At 41.5% G+C, this 12,506-nt stretch overlaps 2 protein-coding genes across 2 annotated transcripts in view; one reads left to right on the top strand and one right to left on the bottom strand.

The window, feature by feature from the left end:
* Nucleotides 1-7,759, bottom strand: part of SPMIP2 (sperm microtubule inner protein 2) — a gene marked incomplete at its 5' end in the record, with an annotated part of 65,457 nt that extends 57,698 nt beyond the window's left edge. The window contains one exon of the mRNA XM_084885314.1: nt 7,699-7,759. Coding sequence (XP_084741440.1) covers nt 7,699-7,759 — 61 coding nt within the window. The remainder of the gene's footprint in view (nt 1-7,698) is intronic.
* The window catches only part of ETFDH (electron transfer flavoprotein dehydrogenase), a 259,286-nt gene extending 247,029 nt beyond the window's left edge, over nt 1-12,257 (top strand). Inside the window, exon 14 of the transcript XR_014795024.1 lies at nt 12,241-12,257. The gene's annotated coding sequence lies outside the window, so the exon portion shown is untranslated. The remainder of the gene's footprint in view (nt 1-12,240) is intronic.
* Nucleotides 12,258-12,506: the final 249 nt, after the last annotated feature.

The raw sequence follows: 12,506 nt of genomic DNA, 5'->3' as shown, positions 1-12,506 counted from the left end.
AGACAGTTTGTCTTCCTAAGCATGTGGGTGTGACTACAACACAAATTCTCAAGTGGGACAACAGGAGAAGCTGAAGCCAGAGAAGAGAACAAAGTAAATGTACAAGAAGGTGACACTAACCATCTGGCCTGCTGGATTTGCCAGGTCGGGGTTGGAGTGGGCACAGTAAACCAGCTCTGTACTGGGGCTGAATTTCAAAGCTCTGATCAAGATTCCCTAAATGTCTCCTTTGGTATCAGTTTAAAAAAAAAAATGTAAACGAAGATCCACTAGAGTTTGTGATGATCTATGCACAGCTATTTTTTGTGACTGTGGAAGAGAAGAGAATAGGGAGAGATTGGGTAGTGGGTTCAGGGGTTAAAGGTCTATATCAGTCCTTTGAAGAAGAGAGGAGATAGGAGATCCAAATACTTGGATGAATAGACTATAGGAATGGCCATCCTAGTAGACATTGTTGAAGCTGCCATAGGTAGGACTCCCTTGCTCAAAATTGTATCTACTTCATTATGTCTAGTTGAGATGTGAGTGAGTTGAGTGCCTGCTAACTGAAGTAGCCCTGACCTTAGACCCTCTGCCCTGGGCCTGGCTGGGGTGAGGTGTCTTTCCCTTTCCATTTACATTTACCTGTGGCACTGCCCTCATCCACCTTCCATGAACTCTCTGCTTTAAGAAATGGCCCTTTCTGTCCAATATGTAATTTGCCTTTTGGCACACTCTCAGCTCTCAAATGCATGTTTCAAAGTGAAAACATTTTAAGCTAAGACACTCTGTCATCATGTCAGGTGATTCACAGTGGTAAGCTGAACATTCACATGCAGTTTCTGTCTGAGTTTGTTACATCATCACACAAAAATGGCTGCACAAACTCTCATCCAAATCTGGAGATAATGTCTGAGGCAGTCCTCCGAGCCGTTAACACTGTGACTGCCGCCAGATGGAAATGCTGTGGACCAGGACGCCCCTGGTCCCCAAACCCCACATCAGGAGTGCAGAGCTTGCAGCCTTCCACGCTGCTTGTGAATGACAGCTTCTCCCGCCGCTGTCAGGGCTCAGAGAGCCCTGGGGGAGGAGCAGCAGGGAGCTGTTTATTTAACAATGATGAATGGGGTTCTTGACCTGTGTGTAGACTAATGTAAATAACTTCCTAGTGTATAGTCCTCACACACAATAATCCATACCTAGACAGTGTTTCCGCAGCACGCCCCTCCCTGGGAAGCAAAGGTGGGGTGACCACAGTATTGGGGATTGACTGCAAACTCTCATCTCAATATCTCAATATTTATCTTCTGAGTAATTATATGTCTCAGGTCCATCATAAGCAATCTTTTTTTTTTTGTATCTCTGAAGACAAGAGGCGCCGACATTCCTTAGGGCATTTCCACACGTCAGAGGGGTGGGTCTGTGCATGTATAGGCACAGGCATGCCGTGTGAAGGGTGGCGATGGGGAAGTGAGTGTGGCTCTAAGGTGTTCACACACGCCTCAGGAAAGGAAATGAATGAGATGGACCACGTCAGTTCCTAGTATTGTACAATAATAGGTTCGCTTTTTTTTTTTTTTTTTTTTAAACAAATGTCTTTATTTAGCCCACATGACTAGCATGTCTACTTTGTTCTGCTTCTGTTTTTTGAAAAGAGGGTGGTAATAGCTACTTAGCTTGTACATTGGAGTTTGAACGAGTCTGAAAAACCTCTAATAGAAAGAAATGTAGGAGGTGTTATTTCCTTGCTGTGAGCAAAGAATTTGTCGGACATGAATGCTGTCAGCATTTATTCACTAATCTTCCTGAACTTCAGATAGCTTTGTTTGCATACGTTTTGACTACTGAGATTCCTAATTATCCTGTCATCACTAGCATAATTCATTGGGCTGAAATTTTTATTTCATTTTTGTATAACCACTTATAGGATGATATAATGCACATTAATTTGAAGTATACAAATATTTCCATTCTTCTTTTTTTAAAATTGTGGGCTTCTAAATTACTTTTAAAATTCAGTGGCTGTGAGCTGAGACTTTAGATTTTCTCACTGGAGGCAAATTAGACCTCACAGAGTAATAGACTTGGAGTGTGTGTGAGCTCCCAGGAGCAGAATGGGCACAGTTCCCATTGCCCTGGGGCCTCCTACGTTCCCCTACTGTGTCACGTGGAATCCTGTTTCACTTTCTCTTGGTGTGCTTGTTTAACATGCAGGTTCTAGGGCCCCAGAAACTCTGAATTTTGGGCATTCTGCATTCAAAAAAGTCTCCAGCCCTAGCCGGTTTGGCTCAGTGACTAGAACGTCGGCCTGCAGACTGAAAGGGTCCTGGGTTCAATTCCTGTCAAGGGTGTATGCCCAGGTTTTGGGCTCGATCCCCAGTGGGGGTGGTGCATGAGGCAGCCAGTCAATGATTCTCTCTCATCATTGATCTCTCTCTCTCTCTCTCTTTCTCTCTCTCTCTCTCTCTCTCTCTCTCTCTCTCCCTTCCCCTCCTCTCTGAAACCAATAAAAATGCATACACTTTTTTAAAGTCTCCATAAGTGGCTCTTAAGCATATTAAATTGTGAGAATCAGTGCCCTAGATTTGGGATTGTGGTTAGCGAAGACACCCCTTCCGGGAGATCTTAGTTTCATTGGCAGTAGAATGTGACCAAGAACCCCAAACTGGATCTGGCTCACATTTCATGACTCAACCGTGGATCCTTTTTCCTAGGTAGTCACCTCTCTCCCCCAATTACGCCCTGGTGAGTTTCTGTCATTGTTTACTGAACTTGAGAGCTGCTGCATATTTATTCCAGCTGCTTAGGATTCATGGCTCTGCTTTTTGGTGCTCTCACCTTCCTCCCAAGGCAGGTCTCTTAATTAATAAGAATGAGGTTTAGGAATAAACCAAATCTCCCCTCACCTCTACCAGATTTCTTCTAGTCCTTTTCAGAGCAACTCCGTCCTTCTCAGACTCTGCTTGCAGATGAAGCGGTAGGCTTCCGTGTGACATCAGAGCATGGTTACAGAGCAGGGGCGAGCAGTGTGCCTGTTTCTTCTCTTCAAATGACTACCTCTTCTGCAATTCTGTAGTTTTCAGAAATTATTTCCTTTCTTTTAGAAACTGCTGCCCCACATAAATGATTTGACCAGATACGCAAGTTGCCGTCTATTTCTGTGACGTTATGCTTAGAGATTATGGATAACCTTCTATCTGCCTCACACTTTTCCCGGAGCGTATTTCTCTTAAAGATGATTCTTGTGGTCAGAGGGACCTTTTCTTAAGCTCTGTGAAAGGTTCGCCCTTTTCTGAGATAAGTGCTGGCATTTGGGGTTAGCAAGACAGTGACACATTTTGTTTTTTTATCACTTGCCGTGAGTGAAACCGACAGGTGTCAAAGGTAAAGTGCTTCCTTGTTGGAGTTATACAGGTCCTTCCTCTCCTCTTGCAGGAGAGGGGGACAGAAGGAGGAAACAAGCACAAAATAAGGAGACAAATGTGATGTCTGTAGTGAAAGACTCCCCACAGGGGCACCCTATGCAGCTCTTTCTATTCTTCCTGGCCATAGAAGGGCATATCATTTCATCAACCATGGTTACATGCATTCATGAGGTTTATAAGTAATATTCCAAAATCTGCCATTCTACCATCATACCTTTTTCATGGAACTTGTTTCCTTTAGTATTATTTAGGTCAGATTTATAGGAAAATCCAAAAGGCCAATAGTTAACAGGTAAAACATATATATACGTCTTTGTGTGGCCTCTAATGATTAGAAACACCCATGCTTCTGAGCCAATGACTCCATGGCCCACAGTTTACTTATATTGCTAGTGATCTGTGTCAGATGATAGTCGTTAAGACATACATGGCGCTCACCACACAGCAGGTGTGTTCTAAGTATTCTGTGTGCATTGACTCACTTGAAATCTCCAGAAACCCTATGAGGCGGGTATTATTGCTGTTGTACAAACGTTATAGCCGAGACAAGAGATGAACCTATCTTGTCCAAGGCCACAGTAGTAAGTAGGGGGGCCAGACGAGGTTAGATCCTTGTTACTCAACGTGTGGTCCCTGGACCACAGCATGGTAGAACTGCAGATTCCCAGGCTCCCAAGTCCAGACTAACGGAACCATCATTTGCATTTTAATAAGACTCTCCAAGTGATTAATATGCACATTTTGCAGTTTCAAAACTACTCGTTTAGATCATCTTAGATTATTGCTCTCTGTACCCCTTAAAAGCTTGCTTAAAGCTTCAGACTTTGGGAATAAACTGTACTTGGTTGGTTTATTATGAAAAATATATATAGAGAGAATTTTAAGGATGATTTTTGTGTTCTCTCCCAGCACCTCCCTCCTCTAGATAATGAGCTTTTCAAGGAAAAAATTAGTACAACTACTTAAGAAAAAGAAAAGTTCAAAAGATGTTGTTAAATTCGTGGTCTATGCAGGCACCTTTGTTTCATTAAATCGTTATAGTAAACCTAATGGAATAGGTACTACTATCCCCAAGTTACAGATGTGAAAACCGAGGTCAGAAAGGGTAAGAGGAAAAGCCAAAATTGTGTATAAGTTTACCACCTTGGTTTCCTGAAATAGAATCTTCATGCTTGCTTCCATTTCCTATAAGATTGCACACTAAACAATCAACTAATCTTTGACAAAAGAATTAATTTTTTCAAGCATGGTTTCAGTAGCAACTCTTTTTTTATTTTTAATACTGAGTATTTCTTCCTGATCTGATTTTAAAAGGCTATATTAATGTAATTTATAAGGCATCAATTTTGGAAAGTTAAATCAAAATCCAGAAAGGCAAATAAGTCTTTCTTTCCATCTTAGTTTATGTAACAAAGACATTTATTATTCTAAACACACACACACACACACACACACACACACACACACACACGCGCGCACACACACACTCACAAAAAAAACAAAAACAAACAAACAAAAAAAACTAGAGTATGAGACAAAGCTTGTCCTTAGAAGTTCTCTTGGTTTAGATGTTTTCAAAGTGGTAGTAGCAACTAATGATTTTTTCTTGCAAATCCCATTGGCGATAACTTAGATGTCCAGCTGTTTAGGGAAGGATTGGCTTGGAACTGCTGTTCCTCAGGCAAATCATATTCTATGATTATAGAATAAAATGCAAATTAGCCAACCAAATGTTTAAGTACCATTAAAATGTGTAAGCTTTTGTCATAATTTCGTTTTTAAAAGTAAACTATTTGCTTCATGAATTATAGTGGTGAGACTTACACTGAATTTGCAGTCAGGAATATTTTATTCTTTCTTCAAAAAGGAAACCACTGGCAGTTCAGTGTGAAGTCATTTTCTATTTTTAAAATAATTGAATTTGAGACATAGCTATTAGTGTGGCAGTTTCACAGGCAAAAAAATGAGATGAATAAATGGGTCTGAAACCCAGGCTAATGGAGCAGTGCTTTTCAAAATTACATACACATTTATGTAGTATTTCTCCTACCACTTATAGTTTCATTCATCATATTGCTTTCAGCCATGTCCTAGAGAGTATTTCCAATTCTAATACATTTCTAACAGAAATTGTGATCATTCCTTTATAAGGTAGAATTCTGCAATATTCCTGGTTTACATGAGCAGATTTTCTAGTAGATATAGGATAGCTGACTAAATACATTCCTATTTTTATTTAGTCGGATGTAATACACATAAATACATCGGATAAAAAGGGGACAGGCAGAGATTTACATCTTCAAGGCTGTGTGATCTTGAGCAAGTCACTTAGTTCTCTGAACTTCAGCCTTCCCAACTGAAAAATGATGGGTTAAATTAGATAATCTCTTATGGTGCCTTTTAAATTGCATATCCCTTATTAAATTAATTATTCCATAAATCTCTTGGATTTAGACCAGAGTCACAAACCCAGGTATTTACCAGGTTGATTTTGAAAACATAGCCACACAAAGTCAGCACACAAATGTTTATAGAGCTCTTTTTGAGAATTGCTAAAAACTGCAAGCAATCCAAACTTCCTTTCATAGGTGAATAGATAAATTGTGGTACATCCAGACAATTAAACATTATTCCTGATAAAAAGAAATGAACTATTAAGCCACAAAAAGACATGCAGGAACACTGAATACATATTGGCAAGTGAAAGAAACCAATCTGAAAAGGCTACATTGTGTATGATTCCAGCTCCTTGACATTCAGGCCAAACTATAGAGACAGTGAAAAGATCAGCGGTAAGGACTTAAATAGACATTTTTTTTTTGAAAGAGGACATGCAGAAGGCCAAGAGACATATGAAAACTTGCTCAAAGTCACTAATCATCTGAGAGAAGCAAATCAAAACAACGAGGTACCGTGTCACACCTGTCAGAATGGCTATCATCAACAAATCAACAAACGACAAGTGCTGGCGAGGATGTGCACTGCTGGTGGGAATGCAGGCTGGTGCAGCCACTGTGGGAAACAGTATAAAGTTTCCTCAAAAACTAAAAATGGAACTCCCATTTGACCCAGTGATCCCTCTTCTAGGAATATATCTCAAGAAACTAGAAACACAAATCAGAAAGGATATTTGCACCCCTATGTTCATAGCAGCACAATTTACCATAGCTAAGATTTGGAAACAGCCTAAGTGCCCATCAGCAGATGAGTGGATTAAAAAACAGTGGTACATCTACACAATGGAAAAATCACTTAGGAGATTCCAGGAAAAAATTCAGTCTGTGACAAGAGAATCTAACTGTATTACACAGCCTCACTGAAAGTAACTTTGGAAATGAATAGAACCTGTATATTTTAAGCAAAGGGAACTGCAAGGAAGCACATTACTCCAGTTGATAAAGTGCTTTTTGTTTTGTTTGTTTGTTTGCTTGCTGGTCATGGAGTACAGGTTCACAATTCTGATACTTGTATACATGTAAATGGCAAATAGCTGGGGCCAGATTTCTGATAGAGTGGGAGTTGACATATAAGCAAGGGGATATGTTTGCTCATTATTTAAACCTATAAAGGAAATAAGATGAATTTTAGTTTCTTATAGACTTATCACAACTAGTAGATTCTATTTAATTACATCTTATTCTAATTCTATACGCATACACCACCCAAATCATTTTGAACAAGTTAAAGGAACAAAATGAAAGCCAACAATTTTACTAGGTCAAATGCACACCTTGCTCCAAGTTTTGTCAAGCAGATATGTTAAATTTATAAAAGAATGTGAAGCTTAAACCAATAATAATTAAAATCTGATCAAGGTATACTTTTTATTAGCATCAAAGTAGTTCCTCTTATACAAAGCAAACTTTATGATATAAAGTTTGTGAAAGCTCAGCTGTAGCGAGAACTGGGATATCACAGATCAGTTTATGGAAGCACATTGATGCCCAGGCTGAGTATGGACAGTAAAAGTAGCAATATCATACAAAATAAATATATATAGAATGATTATGTCATTCTTTTTATTTATTGGTTGACGAGAGAGAGAGGGAGGAGGAGAGAGAGAAACATCAGTTTGTTGTTCCACTTATTTATGCATTTATTGGTGGATTTTTATATGTGCCCTGATGGGGAATCAAACACACAACCTTGGCATATTAATGACACTCCATTGAGCTACCTGGTCAGGGCCAATTCTTGTATCAATTATGTGAGTATCATATATATAAGCATCACATGGGTGATGGATAAAGAAAGTTTAGATCTCCTTGTGAAAGCATATAGAAAATCTCTTTACCTGTAAAAATCATGCGTTTTCCCACTGTGGCAGAGAGGGGCTCTCGGTACGCAATAGACATGATGGCCAAGGCCTGAACTGTGCCGCTGGATTTGGTTCCTCAGCTTCCTCAGACCAGTTTATCTGCACCAGCAAGACTCAAAGACTGTGGTCTCTACTCTCCCTGTCTGTGGCCTCAACAGATTGGTTGCTAAGGACTCTTTATGACAGAGAGAGAGTGTTTCTTCCAACAGAATTCAGTATTCCAACCTCCAAGAACGGACAGATGCAATGGTAGCATCCCCAGGAATTGCATCCAATAATGTAGTATTTTCCTTATCTATCAATATCAAGTCAGAACAGACCTGCTCAGGTGCTAGATCTAAAACAGGCTTGTCACAGATGGCCTGGCCGGGTCAATCAACATTACCCAAAGAGTGTTCTGCATAGGGGTGCTCTTGGAAAAAAAAAAAAAGCAAGCAACAACCTCAAATCACGGTTAACTGAATTTGGAAAACTTGGAGTAGACAAAAATGTTTTTATGTTGACATTATTGCAGCTGTCTCCCTACTTCTCCCCTTTGCCCACTTTCACCTGCCTCTGCCTCCCCTTCCTTTGGTCTCACCAAACTATCCTATATAATAAAACCCTAATATGCTAAGTATCCTGTCGTCCGGTTGCCCATTCAATCAATCAAAGTGTAATATGCTAATGATATGCGAAGGCCACTTAACCACTCACTATGACATGCACTGACCACCAGGGAGCAGACAGTCGACTGGTCAACCAGTCACTATGATGTGCATTGACCACCAGGGGGAAGGTGCTCTGACTGGCAGGTGAGCTTGCTACTGGGGTCCGGCTGATTAGGACTGAGCTAAATGAACCAGACATACCCTGGAGCCGGTTCCTCCCTAGCTGGCCAACCTCCCATGTCCTTGTCTGGCCTCGATAGTGCACTGGTTGGGTCCCTTGGCCTGACCTGCACCCTCTCACAATCTGGGACTCCCTCAAGGGATGTCAGAGAGCCAGTTTTGGCCTGATTCTGCAGGCCAGGCAGAAAGACCCCACTGGTGCATGAATTCATGCACTGGGCCTCTAGTTGTATATATATTTCTTTCCAATCCCAAATTCTAATACTTCCTTAAACACAATCTGTGCCCTGGTCATAAGCAATCTATTTATGGTCCCCATAATATGGGAAACTCTTTCATTCTTCTGAGCCTTTATATGTGCAATTGGTTCTTCCTATAACATTTGTATGCAAATACTTCTTGTCCTCCGAGCCAGAGCCCATTCCTCCTCTTCTAGGAAGATGCCTGCGGGCATAGCTAAGCATTTTCTCCTTCACACCCCTTTAAATTTCTGTGGTATAGTGTGCATATCTATCTTTTTAACTCTTACTACTTTGTTTTGTCTATTTTGTCTGCCTTCCCACTAGAATGTAATTCCCAGGAGTTTATGGAAAAAGCATTTTTATCCATACTTCAATTTTCAGAGACTGCTATGCAATAGATATTTAATAAAGGTTTGTGAAATTAATGAATGAACAGCTAATTCCAGCCTGCCCAGAAATACACTTAGTGGCCAGATTATTAGGATCTCTGAACGCATAATAATCTGGCCACTTAGTGTACTTCTCCTGAGTACCTCATTTATTTGATATCAAAGATACTATAAAGCGTGCACCTGATCAGTTTTCCCCTTTGCTCTGGCTGATAGAAAGCTCAGGGAAAATAGGAGGTTGATCTCCAGCAAAAGTCTAGAATACTTTTGGTACCCATCTGAGATACAAATACACTGAGTGGCCAGATTATTATGCATTCAGAGATCATAATAATCTGGCCACTCAGTGTATAATGCTGATCACCTGATAATTCATGGAATATAAATTCTAATAGTAATTTCAAATCCAGCATTAAATGTATGGGGCTCTCTTTTGTTTGTTGAGAGAAATTAATATAAAACCCTGTGTTAACTATGGAGACGTTTGCTAGTGTAGTGGGCAGAGAGATGCACCACCCGTCCCCCTTCAAGGAAGGGCTGTATCTCAGCTGCTGGAAATGCTGTCAGCAGACGGCCTCCAGCTGTCAGCAAGTCCAGGGTCTGTTTAAGCGGCAGGGAGCTGCCTCTTTTGTCTGAGGTCAAGCTCTATTAGCGGGCAGCCTGTGTCAGGGGACTAAGGGAGGTGGGGCTCCAACAGCCAGTCATGTCCGCTGCTACTTGGACAGTTATTTCCCTGGTGGGTGAAGGCTTGGCTGAGTCCTCATCACAGGTCAGCTTCTTCCGCTGCCCAATCCTGCTCCAGCTCCAACCTCTTTCTGTTCACAGATGTAGATCCCAAATAAGCATCTTGCCCCCCAACTTCCAGAGAACTGACTTGCGACACAGACAGGAGTGCTTCTTGTTCCAGCCACTCATCTTCTCACTCGAGAACGTCCATCTTTGGCTACTGATATTCCTCGGTAGAAAACGCCTTCCTGTCATGTCCTTTGGTCATGACCTACGTGCCTCTTCTTTATCTGCAGCTTCGGAAGCTTGCCTATTCGTTCTGAGGTGGCCTAGTTCTGGTGACTATAGTCACGGGGTCTCTATGGTCAGCTGAAAGCTTCTTTCTGAAAATGACCTATTTGTGTCCTTGGAACTGGCATGTCCCACGGCATCCACGATTGAAATCTCCTGGTGTCAGATGGGAACCTGCCCAGGGGGTACATCATTTGAGGTTTTCATGATGCTGAAAAGAGAAAGGAAGGAAGAACCGGAATGAGGAAAATTAACTTTTTAGTAACAAAAGCAGAAAATAAAGAAGATGGTGGTTTTTGGCTAGGGACCTCCCATGAATCTATCGTGGGAAATGCAGGCTTCCGCTTTGCCTTAAAGACTGTTACAAATCTTACAATCCACTGTGGGCTTAGGGTCAGCAATTCTGATGGCAAAAGACTGGAGGGAAGCAAAATAGAGGAGAAAAATCAGAGTTAATTTTTCCCTATGAAATTATTCTGGCCTCTCCTCCCTCTGGCCATCACCAAACTGTATCTATGGGTAATGCATATATGTCTTTTGGATAATCTCTTTGCCTTCTTTCATCCCATCCCTTCCACCCCTATCCCCACTGAGATCTGTCCATCTGTTCCATGTATCTATGCCTCTGATTATATTTTGTTCATTTATTTTGTTCATTTGATTCCACATATGAGTGAGATCAAATGGTATTTGTCTTTTTCTGACTGGCTTATTTCAAATAGCATTATAATCTCCAGGTTCAGCTGAAACCGGTTTGGCTCAATGGATAGAGCGTCGGCTTGGGGACTGAAAGGTACCGGGTTCGATTCCGGTCAAGGGCATGTATCTTGGTTGCAGGCATATCCCCAGTAGGGGGTGTGCAAAAGGCAGCTGATCGATGACTCTCTCTCATCGATGTTTCTAACTCTCTATCTCTCTCCCTTCCTCTCTGTACAAAATCAATAAAATATATTTATTAAAAAAAATAATCTCCAGGTTCAGCACTGCAGGAGATCATAGTCATGGTCATGTCCAAGAGGGGGAGATGGAGCTGCAGAGGCTCTCAAAGCCATTCAAGGGTTTGGACTTGCTTCTGTAGGCAATGAGGACCCTTGGTAGGTGTTAAACAGGCAGAGACTGGTCAGTCTTGGGTTTACATAGAAGATCCTTAACTGTGGGGAGAAGGGGCTTGAGGCAAAAAGCCTGGGGACAGGGCCTCAGCAGGCAGCTGTGTAGTAAGCGGTTCCAGGAAGTGACAATAGGGGCCTGAACTAAGGCAGAGGTGACAGGAATGGAGCAGAGAGATTTGGGAAATGTGCTGAATAGAGGTTACAAGGGGTCAGATGACCTTCGTTTTCCCCTTGGGTGACTGGCAAGTAGTAGTACCACAAAAGTAAGACAGAAAACCAAGGCCAATCAATAAAGTGAGGCGTGGGCTTGTGTATGCTGCATGGCAGGCTATGAGGGCAGTTAAAATTAAGCCCAAATTATCCTAAAATGTTGTGACAGCTACCGAACTTGTTACAGGGGATTAAAGATGATCTCCTGTGGCCACCAAATGCATTTCTGTTGGACAAAATGCCTTTTGTTCATGAAACAATAGCAGCCTCCTCTGCTGAAGCAGGTTTGCCGCTTGGCACAAACGACATTGGGCTATTGTCTTGCTTCCCTAATTTAACAGAGACTTCAGAGTTGATCACCACTTCCATGGTACAAGGTGAAGGCCAGCGCAGCAGCCCTGCAAAGCACGTCCTGGTCCAACACGTGGGAAGGCATTAAATTATTCATTGTAATGACGTAAAAGCAATAAAAACTGGAAACTTTCGTTTAGCAGTGGTATACATCTCTAGGCAAATATGGGTCAGAATTTGCTAAAATTACACACTAGCATTCAAATATCCTATTACTAAGCACTCTTTGCAAATTGGGGAGGTTTGGCACCTGGGTACTAGTAAATCTTTCTCTATAAATTTCAGCACAAAACATTTTTATAAATATGTTTATTGATTTCAGCCGAAACTGGTTTGGCTCAGTGGTAGAGTGTCGGTCTGCGGACTGAAGGGTCCCAGGTTCGATTCCGGTCAAGGGCATGTACATTGGTTGTGGGCACATCCCCGGTAGAGGGTGTGCAGGAGGCAGCTGGTCGATGTTTCTCTCTCATCCATGTTTCTGGCTCTCTATCCCTCTCTCCTCCTCTCTGTAAAAAAAATCAATAAAATATACTTAAAAAATATATGTTTATTGATTTCAGAGAGGAAGGGAGAGGAAGAAAGAAATAGAAACATCAGTGATGAGAGAGAATCATTGATTGGCTGATTCCTGTCCAC

The sequence above is a fragment of the Pipistrellus hanaki genome (genome assembly GCF_964339955.1).
Source record: "Pipistrellus hanaki genome assembly, chromosome: 5".
In the NCBI taxonomy this organism is placed as follows: domain Eukaryota; kingdom Metazoa; phylum Chordata; class Mammalia; order Chiroptera; family Vespertilionidae; genus Pipistrellus; species Pipistrellus hanaki.
This window is presented reverse-complemented; position numbering and strand designations above follow the sequence as displayed.